The sequence below is a fragment of the Lagopus leucura genome, unplaced genomic scaffold, assembly GCF_019238085.1.
Source record: "Lagopus leucura isolate 7727_CA_CO unplaced genomic scaffold, USGS_WTPT01 Super-Scaffold_100001, whole genome shotgun sequence".
NCBI lineage: Eukaryota > Metazoa > Chordata > Aves > Galliformes > Phasianidae > Lagopus > Lagopus leucura.
In genome coordinates this window covers 35,603,486-35,622,465 of record NW_024962262.1, presented here as the reverse complement: position 1 = coordinate 35,622,465, position 18,980 = coordinate 35,603,486, and the positions used below count along the sequence as shown (strand labels likewise).

At 39.7% G+C, this 18,980-nt stretch overlaps 1 protein-coding gene across 7 annotated transcripts in view; it reads right to left on the bottom strand.

Annotated features, from left to right (window-relative positions):
• The window catches only part of FARP1 (FERM, ARH/RhoGEF and pleckstrin domain protein 1), a 199,874-nt gene that overhangs the window by 51,135 nt on the left and 129,759 nt on the right, over window positions 1-18,980 (bottom strand). For all 7 annotated transcript variants that reach the window (XM_042868612.1, XM_042868606.1, XM_042868608.1 and 4 more), the window contains 5 exons: window positions 13,921-14,025; window positions 8,910-8,952; window positions 7,616-7,694; window positions 5,376-5,473; window positions 810-924 (listed from right to left, as the gene is read on the bottom strand). In XM_042868612.1, coding sequence (XP_042724546.1) covers window positions 810-924; window positions 5,376-5,473; window positions 7,616-7,694; window positions 8,910-8,952; window positions 13,921-14,025 — 440 coding nt within the window. The remainder of the gene's footprint in view (window positions 1-809; window positions 925-5,375; window positions 5,474-7,615; window positions 7,695-8,909; window positions 8,953-13,920; window positions 14,026-18,980) is intronic.

The following is an 18,980-nucleotide window of genomic DNA, read 5'->3' as shown; positions in this document are numbered from 1 at the left end:
AATGAAAACAAATAAATGGAAGTCTGTAATGGTGTCATTGTAAAAGTGAATGCAAAACAGAAATGAAGTGAAACAGGAGACACTTTAACATAAACATTGGAAACCCATAAGCACTAAACTTCTTACAACTGAATTAAGCAAAAATTCCAATTATCAGCAGAGTAGAGCTCCCTACACTCATCTCCAATTCAAGTTAGTTCAGAATGAAACTGTTCAAGTCTTGAGGTGTTTTCATAGCAAAAAAAAACCCTTTTATGTCTTATTCCAAATTTTTTCACAATTGTACCTTTTTTCCTCAAGACTTTAGGAGACCAAGTCACTATTGTGCACCATCACCTTGAGTGCTGATCCCCTCAAATCCCTAGTTCTGCAAGCACTCTTTGCTTTTCCCAAAACTATCATTAAATCTCTTCTTTAACCATCTCTAAATACAGCATAGAAACGTGAAAAAGCAACACTGAATGTCCTTGAGATCAAAAAGTGCATTGTCACAAGTGCCTGACTGATCAGCTATCATTTGCAATCATATCTGCATGCACGGAATCAGCAGTGAAGCATTTTGGATGAAATAGACTGTAAAATAAGGACATGCTTGAATGAATATCAAAATCAATTGTTCTTTAAGCATTTTATTATGATGATGGGAGAAAGGCAACTGTAAATTCAAAGGCTTGGATGTTTTTTGACAAGTAAACTTTGAGAAACTCAGAGACCCAAATCTCTTTTACATATACAACATAGCAAGTATTAACAAAACTACACTAAATTAAAAGAAGACTAAAAAGGAAAAAGAAAAAAAAAAGTCTTACATGTGATTACGGTGAAATTCCATGATTTTGTCTTCTAGTGCTTCTTGCTGAGGTATATACTTGTTCTTCGCTAAGTGTTCACGGTCTATGGTTTCATCAAAATCCCCAATCTCAGCTATGGAGAATTTCAAGAAAAGTCTATTAAAACACTGAATTAAATCTGAGTTATTCAGGCAATCCAAAAGGTACAGATAGCTGGGAAGAGGGTAGAGAAGCAATCACACGAAGCCATGACTCAGACTCACGCTATTTTATCTTTTATACATTCCTCCCTTCTCATCTGTATGAGTACCTGCAACCCGAGGGTTCCTCCCACCCACAATCATGTACGTAGATGTCAGATGTTAATTGAACAAATGAAATCATCACAGTGCTGCTTTGATTTATGTGCAGAATAAAATGAGGGTAACTGGGAGAACAGTGTTAATTCAGCAGATCACATCCGTCTCTCTTATGCATGGTAGCGCTCAGGTACCTTTCCCCAGAGCAGGCAAAGGCAAGCTTCCTCCCCAGGCCCATGCCCTACACTCCAATCTCAGGGGAAATCTGAAGTGAGATGGTTTCGTTTGTGTGTTTGAACACAGGCACGTAATCAGCAGGTTATGAAACATTCATCTTCCACAATTTTGCAGCAGTTTGAGACACATTCTGTCTCCCTCCTCCTCAAAGTTGCTCCCATCTGCTGCAGTTACTCAGCAATGTGTGTGCAACAGTATGCCACACCCGCCTTCCATTTTGCAGCCCATTCAGAGAGATTTCCTTTCCGTCTAGGGGGAGAGAGGGTCAGGCAATCTATGTGTGGCTGCCAGATCAGTATCTTCTTGCCTGATATTCTTGGAATGCTTCTTAAAAATCTTGCTATTGGGTTTTTCACAGAGTGATGTAGCAACCTCTGCCTGCAGATCTGCCAGAGCATTACAAACAACGCTGCAACAAAAGGCTGGTATCTTATTAATGTAAGTGAAATTAAAATGCAGCTCCCCTGTATTAAATCCAGGCTGCAGGCAGAATGCAGACTCAGATCCTTGCCTCACTTTCACTTCAGTTCTGCCATGTAGGTGACCTCTTAAACATGTTCTGTCCAAAATGAGCTGGTTTTTGATAAAAGAAAGGTTTAAGGAGATGCCTGTAACACTGCGAAGTGATTTCTGGCAAAAGTTTGCCTGATAGCAAACATACTTGCAAACATGAGAATCAGTAAACTCACGCTGACAGAGAAGATGAGGACCAAGGTATCTACAAATGACAGAAAAGTAACCTTTCAACCCAACCAGGCTGCAGAGGTGGAAAAGAGCTACTGAACAGTGTCTGATTTCCATTCCCTTCCTCATTTCATCCACTCTGAGTCATTCCTTGAGATGTGTGGCTACAAACACATCCCAAATTATTTGAGAATTCTCCTTTGCAAAAAAAGTCTCTTTCATTCCCATATCTCAAGCAGGTCCATCACTCCCATTTCACTTGATTCCAGTGATTCTAATCTGTGTTGTATTTTTAACCCTAACTAAAACAAAAAGCAAGCTTTTCCTCTTTAAGGGGCCATAAGCCTGTCTAAGTCTGCAGCACCTCAAAAGGCATGAACTAGACTCTTTAAAATGCTATTCATTCATACCTTGTAGTAGACCTTTTACACAGAAGCACTTAACCACCTTACGTAGGGCTTTCTCCAGAGCCCAGAGAACATATGACTTATTCTATTGCTACATGATTTTTATAGTGTTCTCTGTCAACTGCAAATTCATTATCAAAATTGTCCTCCAGGCTTTCTAATTACTTTCATTCTCTCCGACCTTGTACCAAGCATCTTTGCTTTCTTCTCACCCCAGCCCTGCTATCACTCCCTCTACAAAGGAGCTGCATCTTGAATATTATCACCCTTGCATATAGGTCTTCTTTACGTTCTGTTTTAGCTAAAGATTGATTTTCATTGAGGCTTCCCTTCTCTTAGCTTGCAAGTGAATTACACACTCTCTGTATTCTGCCTGCATTAGTACTTCTGATATGTCTAATGCTTTGTATTTCAGCTCTTTTTGTTTAATCAGACCGTCTTCTTACTTAACACATTTGCTTTATTGCATCATTTATTGTATCAGTGTCCTCTCATCCAACACTTTCTACAATGCTTTTGAGGTGCTTTTAAATAGAATGTTTCATTTATAAATTTTGTTCTGTAACATACCTGCTAATTTAACATAAGCCTATTTGCTATCATATTGGATTTCATATTAAAAAAAAAACAACAAAAAACCAACAGTCCATAACACTGCTATAAGCCTGTATACATAATATAAAGGCACTTGGAATCAGATATCCCCCATGGAAACCGCTGGTAGGCACAGCATCGATAAGACATACAATACCTAAACTCCTATGTTCTCCATCTTTCCCCTTTGATACCATTACTATTATCAGCTGTCAAGTTTTATTTTTGTAGCAGACAAATATGGGATATTTCTTTAGCTACTGAATAATAAGGCAGAGAGAAAATAAATAACAAAAGACAGTCACATGGGTAATATACAGTCATAGCTTCTTATCAGATTCAATTTTCACAGAAAAAATGTTCATGAGACTAAGGTGGAAGAATAAATGAGATGGTCACAAAGTTTTAGCTGAGGTTTCTAGCAAACACACAAAAAAGAGGGAGGGTGAAAATCATAAACATCCAGAACAGCCCAAGTTGCAGCTGGGAGCTGTGAAGAGGCACCATAAGGCATAAAATCTCTCTACCCAAAGCAGCAGTTTGGATTCTGTGGATACTATCTTACCTCTGCGAGATGAATCCCTTGCCTCTCTCCTTTTATAAGATGGAAAAAACACTTCTTTTTTTCCCCCAATATAAAAGTATCTTACTTTACCATCCATAAGGAGAGTACTACTTGTTTCCTAAAACTACCATTCAGAAGTCTGCACATAAAGCTCAAAGGTGAAGGGGACAAAGAGCTAAAAAGATTTCAAAAGGAAGACTATTTCATTCAACATTATAACGCATCTCAGTGCATGAGAGCAATGGTGGTGATGTGACATTTTTGTACACCTTTAGAAGAAAGCTTCTTGCCTTCCTGTACTTGTGTGTCAGGGGGGATGGCCAAGTGCACGATGGAGGAATGTTGAAAAACATTCAGTAAAACTTGAGTTTGACTGTGCACAGAAGTGAAAAAGAAGGCTTGTATAAGTGTAAGGACATCCTGGGATTTTATCCTTTCATGCTAGGAAAACAAGCTAGTAGTTGCATTCAGCAGCCCAGGCACCAGAGCTGCAGAGGGTTCGGTGAAGAATTGAATTGAATAATCAATAAGAGATGAGCAAGACATCAACTAAGATCTACGTAGAAGTCATAAGAAAATAATACATAGGCAATAGAATAGTTCAAGAGGGGATGATCATGAAGCAGCACCTCCACAACAGAAATATGCACTAAGGTATTCTCTCCCCAACATCTTTATTTGGTACAAAGACATCTGGTAGGGAAGACCCACTCTCCTAGAATGCAGTGTAACAAATGATGCTCAATTTCCCCAAAGTTACCAAGACATTTTTATCAGCAAAGACAGAAAATTAGAACTAGCTTAAAGAAGGAAAGAACTACCACTGGTGTACTGAATGCTGTTAATAGGCAAAATTAAAATATACAAAAAGCTTGCTAGCTAAGGATTTATTTTTCAAGCCTGTGCTGTGAAAACATTCAGTTTTGAAATAGTTTGAAAAATCCAGACTTTTCCAAAGGCAGCTGTACTTTACTGCTACTCAGTCACATTGGGCTATGATGGCCATGGCAGATAGAAAAGCACACAATATCTGCCTTCCCAGTAATACTTGATAAGAAACAACCCTAACACTCAGACTATGAGAAAGGATCATGAGATTTATCTACTCAACACTGAAGAACTCCTGAACACCTTTGTTGACTGCAATTTCCACACAATAGCATTTAGAACAACGGTCTAGCTGACCATCATGTATGTGAATTAAGTATTTTTTCCTACTCTTACTCTCAACAAGAATACCCACAGTCTCAAAGTGGAAAACATACAATGCTTTCCAAGTGATTCTGAAGTCAAAAGAAGCTGTGATATAATAAATAAGTCCACTGAACAGTCTTCTTGTAGATGCACTGCAATTTAAAAAAAAAGAGCTTGAAATCTGTTGGGTTTTCCTCTTCCCTATCAGTTTCCTCTTAGGAACGTGACTTAAGTCTGGCATTCTAAGCATGTTTATTTACTACATTCTCTAGACAGCATTCAGATCTCCAGGAACTTGAATGTTCTGCTGACATAATACAATGCTAAATACAAATAACGAAGCAAATATTCAGTAGAATTCAACCTGCTTGCCTGCAAAGTTTGCTTGTAAAAGGATCCTACACAGACCATCAAATGAGTACTTTAAAAATGCAAATCCAATGGCCAAGAGCTCATTTTTATTTAAAAGAGTAAATTCTCTGCATTTTAATGCTATTATACAGAAATATAATAAATTGTCAACATGACTCAAGCCATCTCCTACTAGATTGTAACAAGTAACCCAGCAAAGCATGTCTAATCCTCCCAGAAGGAGGGAACTTACACTGTACTATGTGTGAGATTAAAAGGGCAGTGCTGGTATCATTACACGTTAGCCTTCCCTGTGCCAGGTCCTGCTTCACTTGCAATGCAAATAGGTACCTGCAAAACAAAGACAGAGTTATGCAAAGCAACAGGGAAAGATGGAGAAGTTTTAAACTTCAGGTCCATTTTTTTTGCAATACATTCCTTTTACTTTTTGGCATCTACAGAAGTGATCTGAATATTATAAGTAATAAGTAAATCATAACAAGTACTATATGACAGTCCTTACCATCTTACATACTGGCTGGTTGTTTATCAGAATCAAAATATATCCCTTTTTCTTTCTCCATTTCTATCTCTCTTAACCAGATCAATGAAATATGGAAGCAATTTGACAGTAAAAGCAAATGTGACAGCTGTTACACACTCAGAAACTGCATCTCAAGATAATGGACCTACTTGCAACCAAGAAGAAATGCCGGAACAGAAGGGGAACTTAAGTTTCCATCTTGGCAGTCCCTTGGAAATATGGAGCAAGGTCTTTACTGAATGACTTTATCTAGCTCCAGTACTTCTGCAGCACATAATCCTGCACTGTTAAGAGCCATTTTTAACACATTCACTTACAAACCAGTCATCGAGGGCAATTCTACATTCACAGATTATGTGCACCGACATCACAGGTCCACAGCACTATTTCAACATTTAAATTTATTTCTGCTTCAACAGAAATTGAAATAGGTTAGTTTCACTCAGCATCAAATTCTTACCTAGAAAAAAAAATAAGCTCATAGCAGGCATTTCTCCTACACTTGGAATGTAATCCAAATTGGACAGGCACCTTAACAAGCCTTGCAGCGACCACAGATCCTCTGGGGAACTCATGCAAGAATCTCAACACTTTTTACTAAGACTGGATTTTAATACATTCAGTGAGAACTCGCATTTGAACAGTGAATTTCTGAATGAGATATAGGTGAATTAAATGAAAAATGCAAACTGAGCAGAGGATGCCAAAATACAGAATACATGAAATAATATAGCAGATCTAAATAATGTCCTTTTGAAACCTGCAGACATCTGCCTTGCCATACAAAATTCACCCTACTAGAAGCGAAAAGCACAGACGTATTATATTCTCTGCTTCTCCTAGTGATAAAACCATTCCCTGTGGATATGCTTTCACATCCTACACACTGCTGTGTACATACATTCAAGATCCCCAGCACACACGTTTAAAATCTAACAAAAAAGTCATTAAGATTCAGAGATATGCCTCCAGGCACAGAAAGAGATCACCAAAAATCAATTTACACTGCACATACTAAGCAACTGCTATGCAGAATATCTACTCAGAGACAGTTCCACATAATGCTGTGAGCTGTCCTTTATTATTTTCACTCAGTCTTTTAAGTAAATATTCCTTCTTCCTATTTCACTTTTCCAGTTTTCTCTGTCCAAGTCAGTAACAGTTATCAATCATTTTTTTTCTTTTTACATTCCATTGCTCTGCTATCAAACCAAGACAGAGAAACACAAAACACCACAAAGGTGAACATGATCTTTATAAAGCCATTTAGGCAGATACAAATGCTCTCTGTAAAAGAGAATACCATCTTATGGGAGGATTAAAAGTAAAAACGAATAATGAAAATAGAGAATTGGAACAGAAAAATGTAATTACAAAGAATAATAATTCTAGACCAGGAGTTGAAAAGTTTCAGTGAAGTACTGCCATGAAGCAGTATGTTTTTTCCCCTCACACACACATCCACCTACAGAGAAATACAATTCATGTCTTTATGCCAGAGTGAAATTTAGAGCTTAAATCAAGTTTTTAAAGAGCACTGAAAACAAACATGCTTTAGGTACTCTTTCTACACACGTCCACCCTTCCATCCTTCCGTCCCTTCCTCTTTGTTTAATTCCCCCTCCTATCCATTTCTCCATCTGTAAATGGATGGAGCCGTGCAGACCTTTGGCATTTGCACTGGAATACTGGCTACTGCAGTAGAGTCCCCCAGCTGCTGCAATTTGGCAATTCCTGCAGAGCAGCTTTGTCCCAAATGTTTGTGCAGTCACACACGTTCCCCAGTGTAGAGGAGCGCCCCGGGGCACTCAACGGTGGGGGAAAATAACTTCAAGTTAACATGGAGAGGGAGTCATCGATTCTCACCCAGTCATCTCCGATCCCACATTCTCCACTCTGTTCACTGGAGATTTCAGATAAAAAAAAAAAGTAGTCAGACAACTACTAACCTTGTCAGTTCCTCCTGCAGCTGAGCATGGTCAGGTGGGAAGAATTTTACCACAAATTTTACAACAACGTGCTTCGGTCCTAGGGGAAAGGCCAAAAGAAGTTAGTGATCTGTTGGTAATGCGTTGGCCAAATTTTACGTCACAAATGATGCACAGGGGGTATGCAGGATCTCCAGTGCACACAGATAAACCAATCTTCCATCCTTTGCTATTAGTTCTGATGCTCTTCAGGTCACTGACAGATGACAAAATAAAACATATGCACCATAAAACAGAACAGTCACTTGGTGGAGGGATATTCTGCCAAAATAAAGTCTGTTTTGGGTAATTACATTAGTTGTTCCAATAAAATATATTATGTGCATCTATTACACTTGCTTCAGAACAGGAGGGAGCAAGAATACAGTCTGTTTTTCAAGTCCACCAGCAAATCATTATTTCTGTTTTAACAGCAGCACATTTGTTCTAACAAATACAACCAGTGACAAAAGGAGCAACATATCTCTCACGTGAGAGGGAGTGCTTCCAGAGAACAAACTCATACTAACATGGTCAGAAGAACATCTAGGTAAAATTAATCTCAGTTGTAAAGCTCAGTAAATGAAGACTTCCACTGATATTTGACAGAGAAACAAAGCCACCAAAGTCTTTCCTGTTCACTTCTACTCTCACCGAAGCTGATGGCTATGTACAGTTCCATTCTCTCTCCCACCGCAACATTCCCTGACTTCCCTGACTTCTTTCTCCTCTAGGTCTAAGATGCTTTCAAGTTCTGAAGCAACATCCCTGAAAGTAACAAATTTGCTAGCTTCTTCCCATTAATAATTTCTTCTAGCTCTTTTTTTTTCTTCATCCTGTTCTTTTTATTTCACCTTTCATTACAGCTACCATTCAGGAATGTACGTACCTTCATAGCCTTCCTCTGTTGCATGATTTTTTCTCAACAAAAAGGTACAACAGTGAGGCAGTAGTAGCCTTCATTGCTACCACTGCCTCAGTGCTTCTTGGGCCTGACTAAACCTTCTCAATTTTGCTGCTGGTTCAGCCTCTTCAGTATAAAGAGTAAAACCACAGGTGTTCAATGTCTGTGTGCTTAGTAGAATTTGCTGCTGGGACATGACTTCACAGAATACAGCATAAATCTTCTGAGGTCAGAACAGAAATAAAAAGAAACAACAATCCAAACAAAACTCAGTAGAGGAGGTTGAGAAGATAAAGATACCAATCAACAGATTCCTCGTTTACTCAGCCACCTGTGGACTGGCACAATAAACAACAGCAAGGAAGTACTTACTTCTAATCTGTTTCATAACAGGCTTCAAAAGATCAAGCCACACCTGAAAATAAAAAAAGGTGGTGTTATCAGCTCTGAACAAACTACTGCTTGCAAAAGAGCATTTTTTATTGCACCATTTGGATTTCCATTTATTTATCTGGCTCTTCAAGTGTGGGTCTTCTCTCCAGAACTCTTGAATATGCTCAGGAAACAGCATTGCTAATAAGCTGTTGCTGTTGTATTGCTTTTGAAGCAACACAAACTCAGAGAGCTGGAAAACTGATTATTTGGTTTTTATCATAACTGCTTCAGAAAGCAACAATCACAGCAAGTTTGGCCAACAGCCATTCACTTTGTGGAAAAGCGAAACAAGGAACTGAGAAAGAGACACTCCTGTGCTGTCACTTGTAGTTCTCACTGCAATAATCTACAGAAGTGCAAGTGAAAGGGCCTGATGCTTGCCTTTGAGCTGGGAGTAGTGGACAAAGAGAGAAATGACAAGACAACTACCTGGATCTGGGGACCCAGCAAAAAGGCCACCATGAGGCTCAGCAATAATGGCAGAGCTCCTGGACAGGTCCCTAACCCTTCACCACCACCATTTTAAGGAGGAATGTTCTCTCACATCAAGACCATGAGGCAGACACAGCTTCAAGCATAACTAAAAGCAAGCTTACTTTCTGACTGTGTGACATTTTCTCTGTTCTACAAATGTGGGGAGATCAGGCTGAGGTTTTCCTTAACTGAGTTTTTTTTTTTTTAATAACCTTACCTGAGTCTTTCCTTTAGATTGCAAAAGAGAAGAAATGGAGTGAAACAACATCTTGAAAACCTAAAAGCCTACTCTGTAGTCTCAATTAAAATGGCTTGGACAAATCACCTATCCTCCTTCATTGGGTTGTAGAAGATAAAAGCCAAATGACTCACAGAAACTAGGGAAGTGTGAAAGCTCACCATCTCCAGCTGACAGCTGCGCCCAAGATTTTTATTTTGCAATCTCAATTGCACGAGGCCTTCCTCAGAGACTTCTAGAACTTGTAGGGGAACATCCTACAGCCTTCACAAAGGTTAAAGGCAGTAAAAAACAAATTAACTGAGTCTTTCTTTGGGGAAAATATATATATTGAAAAGAATACACCTTTGGCCTTGAATAATTTCAGGTTATGTAGATACTGAAACATCCTAAAAATATCAGTTTTCAAAGATCACCTGAGAAACCAGACAGAAACAGGTCTGGCTGCTGTATCTGTGCCAGTGTTGTTTGCTATTTTTGTAATTACTTTATGAGGGCTTCCCATTAGCAAAGTCCTCACGTTCTTGCCCTTTTAAACTCACTAATGTTTCTCAATGGAATTCTTTTTATGTTTTTCAGCCTGGGAAAGTTCTTTTCTTTGGAAGGGCTAAGGAAAGTTGGTTACACAAGAATAGGAAAATAAGGTTTATTGCCTGTTAAACTGGTTCTGACACTTTTTGGCATTTCAGTAACTGCAACTGTTTTGTTTCAGAAAGTTGGCATGTACATAATCTACTATGAAGGGTCAGGGACCTTGCCAGATTTAGTGGAGAAAAAAAAGCCAGAATATGAAAAAGCTAATTTACAAGAATATGGGAGGCATATATTTTCCTTGATACAAAACAAAATCTCTTTCTTTCCAGAGGAAATTTGTGTTACAGCATGAGCACAGAAAGTATGTCATTCCTTTCTCCATTTTTCCAATCATTCTACAAGTTGCAGCATCCTTTACCAGACTGTTGAATGCCAGTGTATACTGAATGTATGTAGGGAGAGATGAGAAAGATGGGGCAAGACAAAGACTTCATCACCATCACCAAACCCAGGCAATTAAAACTTGCACACCATGCAGCTCTCACACTGTATTTCTACACAGCCAATCTGAGATTGATTCATAATCTGGAAAGGAAGAATAATATGAATATTGACTTAGGATCTCTGTTTTCCCTTTTCTTTAGAACTACAAAGGATAGATTATTTATTTTTGAAACAACGTCTGGCATTCTGCAGCAGTGACTGGACTGGAGCAGCTGGAGAATTGGGGCAGACATCAAGTATGATGAAACTCTAAAATCCCAGGCTTAGCAACAATGCCTCATTTCTCCTCACGCTGAGGGGAAGTGCAGCCCTCAGACCCTCCATTTTCATCTCTCGTGCATGTCTTCTCTTCTACATATACAGCACACTTGAACATGTACAGCTGCTGGGCATCACGACATACAACTGTCAACATGTAACACATGAAGTCTGGAGCCTGGCACGCTGAAACAAACACAGCTGAACTGTGAATGTAACTTCACATACACATGATTACATCCAAACAAATACACTGCAAATATTTATTTTTCCTTTGCCATTGCCCTCTTCCCTGGACAAGCAATTAATTATCTTCAGATGATGAGAATGTAAAATATGTATGTGTGTTTTATTTCTTAGATACAGAACTAACCGCAATTTATTTATTTGCGCAATGCTTGAATTCTCCATTACAGCCATTATGAAGCTCAAAAAGTTTTAAATCCCATAGGAGCATTTGTCTCAGCTGCATCATAGAAACTGAGAATTACAATTTAAATGTAAGTATCACTCTCATCCAGAAAGCTGCTGCACACTAAAGCAATGATTCATAATCAAATCTGCTGCTGCAACGGCTTCTGCAAGTTGCTTTTAGAATATAATAGAACACAGAATAGAATAGCTCTGTGGGAAGGGAACAACAAAGATCAAGTCCAACTACCTGACCATTCCAGGACTAATCGAAAGTTAAAATATATTAATGAGGGCACTATCTAAGTCACTCTTGAACACTTACAGGCATGAGGCATCAACCACTTCACTAAGAACCTTGATCCAGTGTTTGACCCCCCTCATGGTAAATTTTTTCATAACATCCGGTCTGAACATCCTGTGGCACAGCTTTGTGCCATTCCCATGCATCCTCTGAATCATAGAACCATTAAGGCTAGAAGATCCTAAGATCATCTAGTTCAACCATCAAACAGGAGCCTAGCAGAGGATCATGTCACCAGGGAGCAGCGACCAGCAACTCCCTCCGCTTCCCCTCCTCAGGATGATGCAGAGAGTAATGAAGTTGCTTCTGCACCTTTTTTTCTCCAGAATGGACAAATCAGGTGTCCTTAGTCCCCATAGAACATGCCTCCCAGCTTCATTACCATCTTCACTGATTTCCTCTCAATGCTTTCAAGAACCTTAGCACCATTTTTATATCATGGAGTCCACGTAAAGGTATTAATTCCTCTGAATTTCACAGCTGAGGCACACCTGTCTAGACACAGGCTAGACTGGGGGATCTCCCCCTTTTTGAAAAGCAAATAGAGAAACAACTGGTGGATACAGTGACCAGCACTTTCAGATACTTGGCTAATACCTCCTTTTGCAGGAGTAGGAGCTATAGGAGATACCATCCTTGATGCATGGAGGCACATTCCTTTAGGTCAAAGCGGGAACAGCCTCGGGGTTTTCTTTCTACCTTCCTCTTCGTCAGAGCTGTAGATCCCCCACTGAGATCATCTGGATATACTTCCAGCCTGCCACTGCAACAGCCTCAGGCACTGGCAGCACTTCAATCCCTCCCGTGTTCTGCCTCAAGCAAATAAACCATTTTGTTTTCACAAGACTAAAAACTGTTGGTTTATTTCAGGTCTCAGAGCAAAACACAGAGGGCCATCTATTTGAAACTTAATGACCTGTGAAGTAGATAAGGTTGGTCAGGTGACCTTCACTATTTTTTTAGAAAACTAAAACGCAACTGTACATTTCTCCCAGCTTTATCTACATATATGTCAGTATGTCATGTACTAACATGGCTACAGGGACCTCTGTTGTAATAGCTGCAGTCACACTGTTTTGAAGAGTTATGTTCCCTCAAGTTACCTAAAGCGTTAGTCAAGGATATTTGGCAAAATATGAAACATCGTAGTAAACCGTGCTTCATGTAAATCCAGAAGCAAACTACAAAGTGCATCAGTTTTAAAGGTCAACATCCATTTTTTTCAAAATTTCCTCTTAAATATAGTTAAGCATAAAGCTTTATGACCTATACTGTTCAGCTTAAGTGCCTACATAAGCCTGCACTACGGCATGACAACAGGTTACTGCAGCAGCAGCTAAATCCTCCCTGGCCTTTGGTTAAGAAATACTGCTCCTTAAAGAAAAATTGTATATAGATAGAAACAGATCTTTCTGAAATTGCCTAAAGTCACCTCCTTTAGATCAGCCAGGTTACCGATGCAGAATTCACTGAACAGACAGCAGATTCAGCATGCACCAGAAAGTACCAGTCAAACAACCCAGATACCAAGCATACATGTCAGGAGGTCACACCAAAAAAACTCAAGTGAAGTAAACCTCAGAACGAAAGCCATATGAGAGTGGGAAGTCACTCGCCTTTGGCTTTTTCTGCTACAGGATACTGTTCCCACCCTGGAAGCATTAGTGCGATGTCTGATCGTTGCCAGCAGCTGTTCTCAGAGCCCAAAGTGTCAGGACCAGCACACTTGCTTGTGCCACATGGCTCCACATACAGGACTTTCAACAGCTTATTTATGAGGTTTATTTTGCCTTATTTTTCTTTTTTATTAACCTCATTATATTTTATCTAACCGTCTTCTTGTCCCAAGATGTTTTTCACTGAACTCCATCACAATCGCTGCAACTTCTGTCTGCAGACTCCATGCTCCAAATTACTTGTGACTATAAAATCAGAGCTGAGACTCTCCAGCAGTCCTGCTGCTGGCTGCTCTACTGCAACTGATAAAAATAAAATGCTTTTACAACTCATGTTTGAGTTGGCTGCTACTTTCAACACAGATGAAACTTGACAGGAATAATCAGGTTTTAAAAACGTTTCTTCAAATCCAGCAGGCAAGAGCTTTTTAAATATTTTTTTTCCTTTTTGAAATTCAGGATTAAACATAGCTTATAAGTAAGGAGCTAGAAGAAAGAATAAAGAGCATATGTAGATGAAAACCAGGTGAAAATTAACTTTTTACATACCATCATCTTTTTATGGTCTGGAAACTCAAGGCCAAAATAGTCACCTTCAACAAGGTTCAGGTGGTTGCAAACGGCATCATGCAAAACTTTCCCTGGAGCTCTTTGCTGTAAGAAGAAAACAAAGCCTAGGGTAAAATGCTGCAAATCAACAAAGATGCTTTTAATTAGTGGCAGAAAAATTACTGTGCTAAGAAGTCATCCTGCAAACAACACTGTCAATGCAGCTAACAAAATCAGCAGTTGTTCCAACCATACCCACAGGGCAGTTGAAAATAATTACACTAGTTTTAAAGCCATGGAAAATATCTATTCATCTCTGGATGGCAGCTCTCAATCAACCTCTAGTGCATTTTTGGTTTTAAGAGGAAAACATTATAAAACAGAAAAGATCTATAAAACACTGAAGCTGGTTAAGGCTCCTCTGTGCTACTCTCACGAGAGTTAATGAGTGTATCAGAGGATTTGAGAGCTAACATTGCCTTTCACACTGTAAACATCTTCCCACTACAAAGACCAGATGTTCAGCCCAATATTAGCTCCCAGAGACACAATCTTGCTGATTGTGAGGATTCTTCTCATCAGCACATCAGTTAAATCCACACCTGCAGCCAATACCGCAAATCACAGCTCACCAGCAGTTCCATGGCAATAAAAAAAAAACAACACTTTCTCAGTATATAAAGGCCAATCACTGAAATCAAATATTTTGTTCTCTACAGAAATATGTGTATTCTAAATCAAAGGTTCCTGAAAAAGAGATCTCGAGTCACTTGAGAATAAACAATAGCCCAACACTAAATAGCACAAACTCCTCCATTACGAGAGACCCGTGGTCCTGATCACACCCCAGCCAAGCACCCTTGTGCTCAGCTTACAGACTCGCCCTTTTCCTTTCTGCCCAGTAAATAATTATGAGATCAAAATGAAACAGCAGTAAAAGAGCAAACAAAACAAAACCATAAGGGTAGCCAAGCCAGCTAGCTGAATCAGAAAGGACAATCATAAGCCTAGGTTGCTGCATTTCCAACAGGCTTATTGCTGTTATAATCCAAAATTTGTCATGATGGGGTTTGGTCTCTGTTTCACCATACCAAAAGAATCAAGTCCTCACAATTTTCCACCTAATTCCACCAGGTGATTTTCTACCACTAATTCCTGGTTTCCAGCCACAACTCTGAGTACAAAATACCTTTCCAAAGGAAATTTATCTAGCATACGAATTGTGAAAACTCAATACTCAGTAACAAAGCTTGCAAATTAAGGACGTCCATTTTCTGAGGCAGGAACATGCCGCCATGGTGGCATTGCCACCCAGGTGATGCAGGAGGACACGGTGACACAATCCATCGTGGTTGGCCAACTTTGAGAGTGAAATTGCAAGGGAAAAGCCAAGCCCACCTCTGAAGGAACTTGCAGAGCAGGTTTCTGCCTCTGACAGACCTATGCAACCAGGAAGCAATGTCCCCTTACAGTGCTTTATTAACTGGTATGTTGGCACCTGTGCTACCCCACCACACAAGGTCAGTGGAGGAAAGCAAGCCTGTCTGATCTCAGATCATGAGTAAAAGCAGCAGATTAAAACCTACTGGGTGTTTTCATACAGGTTTTTTTTTTTTCCTCTTTTTTTTTTTTTTCCTTCTATGCATTTAGACAACAAAACAGCAGTCTTGTAGTATTTACATCGCTTGGCATTTTCTCTGAAGCATGCCTCAGTAACATGAAATGCTTCTTACTCAAGTATGTGGAAATACAACAATTATTTTAAACTCATGTTAGCTTTGATCAGTCTAAGTCAAAATAAAATCTGACAGTTTATTCAAGGGGAAACACTGCACATATAAAATCTGCTGAGACTTAGAGCCTGATGACACTCCCAGCCTTGCAGGACCAGAAGGAAAAGGAACATCCAAACATCCAGGAACTCTCTGGTCTTACAGAGATGTTGATTCAGTGCTGTTCCATGACATCCTTACTAAAAAATTTAAACACAATAAATTAAAATCTCAGCCTGCTGGGTAGGGAACAGAAAAAGCAGTCACTGGGGTTGCAGCAAACACTGACTGACAGAGGAAGCATTCAGGAATGAATGTGCCGCACCAGTGACAGCATCTGCAGCCCGCAGTAGTGTCTGACTTCAATGTGCTTACAAGGCCTATGGGACAACACAAGTTTTCTCCAGAACATGGAAGGCATTTTCCAGCTGCCAGACATGAGCTTGCTGTCACGTCTGTCTCACTCACGAGGCAAAGCTTCTTGGCTCTGTGACTGCACCCACATCTCGCAAGCCACAGCTTGGCCATTTTCCCTGCTCCATGCTGGTGTGGGCTGCTGGCCTGACTCATGAGGTCTTACGAGCTCCCAGTAACTCTGCATCCATGTAAGGGTGTGGAGCAGAGAAAAGCTATGTCATAGGAGTGCTTATCCTTGCCACACAAGCCATTTCCTGATAGATGACCATCATGAAAGCCTCAAATACTGAGATGAGGAAGGGCTGAGAAGGTTGTTGATGTGGCCAGATGCTGGGGGCAGGAGAAGAGGAGCCAGGAGACCCACCTCCTGATCTCTTGAGCCTCATCAAGTGGGAGTTCACACCAAGGAGAAAAAGAGCTGACCTGAAAGAGATGACAAAGAGGAAGACAAAGCACACAATGGTATGTTGAAATGGAGGCTGCCATAATTAAGGCTTGTGGCAAGACCATACCTCCAGACCATCAGCTGTGATTTCCCACAGCTGAAAGGCAGTGAGAGAAAAGCAGCAGAAAAGTATAGTATGTTGGTGGCATATATGTGGGAGAAGTTGTCATGCAACAACCTGAAGCAGAGAAGCATCTGCAGAAGGTGGCAGTCCCCTGTTCCTATTTTTGTTGACAGCCAGATTCCCGTAGAATCATAGAATCATTTCGGTTGGGAAAGACCTTCAAGATCAGCAAGTCCAACTATCAACCTACTGAGACCCATCACTAAGCCATTTCCTTTGGTGGCACATCTACACATCTTTTAAATGCTTCCAGGGATGGAGACTCCATCACTTCCCTGGGCAGAGTGTCCCAATGACTGACCATCTTTCCATGAAGAAATTCTTCCTAATATCCAATCTAATCTTACCCTGGCATAACTTGAGACTGTCAGACAACAAAGACAGACTGCAACTTCAAAGGGCAATGCCTCCTACCAAAATACCTATCTATGCACATTGGCGGTGAACTTTTCCTAAGCAAAACAGTTGTACTCTTTCACTCTTGATAACAAGTAGTCCAGGTACCTGATAGAGGTGAATCCCAGCCATACTGACAGCAGGGAATTGCCATTACTCTCTTGAGGAGGTATTTAGCTACACTAAAGTAACACTCTAATTTATTGCAGTGAAAAGAAGCTCACTGATTTCAAGCTACACATCCTTATTGCTTAATGTATTTTGAACTGGCCTTTCATTCAGTTCCATGAAATTACATTTTAAAAGTCACTTTACATTTTCAGGGAATGTCAGGCCACTAACTTCTAAATCATAAATAATGTACATCACCACAGTTAGCTGCAAGCTATGAAGACGCCCAAAGTAGCCTACCTTAAGCATCATGTATTCAGCATTTGCTGTCTGCTCATTATTTCAGCCTTATTCAATTCAACTTCCCTCTAATTGCACAAAAATCCCAAACCTAAGTTGCTTATGATCTTTCACTGGTTAAAATTTCAATAGATTTAACAATTTAACATTCCAGAGACTTCCAATCGTCAAAAAAATCCCTCTACACACAGGTTTAGGCCATTCTTTGGCACAGACTGAAATAGATTCTTTTTTTTCTTTTTTTTTTTTTGTTAAGAAAATGCAAGCACACAGTCCCACAATCCAAAACTTTAAAAGAAGGGGCTTGAGGCATGTTTTTCTCACCCTCCCAGCAATTAATTTAGCAGTCAGCAGTCAATTCACTAACCATCTACCAAACCAGTGTGGACCAAGCAGTGATGAATTGTTTTTATCTGTCTAGCCAAATTTCATTGAAAGCTTTTTTGTTTGTTTTTACGCTATTGACCAGTAAAATCAGGTTAAAGCAATAACAAAAATCTCTACCAAAACATAAATACAATAACCAGTTCATCTGGAACATCTAAAAATGTGTCTCATCAGTCTTCTGGTCAGAGCAAGAGACAGCTTCATGAGGAAGCACTTTCTATTTGCTTCCTCCTTCCTTCCTTAAGGCCCTGCTCCTGTCACGTTTTGAGTGCTCAGAACCAAAATGGGGCAATTTGGTAAAACTAAATACTTCAGGTTACTGTGATCTCCAAAGTATTTTGTACTTCAGTATAACAACTGTCTTGAAATGATAATGAAAACTTCACCCAGTATTTTCCTAAGTGTGTCCGAAGTTATGTTGAGTCACAGTCAATACTAAAAACAACAATTCCATGCTCTTAACAGTATGAATTTTCTCAGTTATTCAGAACTGTTAAAAATTATATATGTATCTACAACTCTTAAAGGAAGAAAAAACAAGAAGTGTCCATGATAAGCAAACAGTCTAAAAATAACCTCAAAGATGACACTGAGCAACAGGGTTCTTAAATAACTCTGGCAAAAAATTTGTATTTCAAAGTAGTCTTGAAAACTGCTTGTAACTGAACAACGCTAACAGCATCTGAAGACAAATTTCATATTATATCCAGTTCTCTTTTCTGGCATAAAATGAAATGCATATTTCATGTTTAACAAAAGTCCAAAAGTCTACTACACAAAGTGTGAGTTAAAAGCAATAAGCACTGGTCTGGATATCACTGCTCTGGACCTAACACTGCCAAGGTACCTGGAGATCCTCTGCCCTTTTTCTCCTCACCTCGCTTTCAAAGTGTAGGTGTTAATCCTATAGGAAGGATTAGATGACTACAAAAATAGCTTTAGATCACACAGATAGCTCTTAAACCTGAGCTTGCTTGTTTTTAGTTTACTGTTCAGCATAGGCTGGGAAGTCTTGAAGAAGTGGGCTTTGCCACCTTCAGTGCACCAGGACCAAGCAGCAGCCTGTTCCTGCTGGAACACAAGAATCAAGGTGTAAGAAAAACACCAC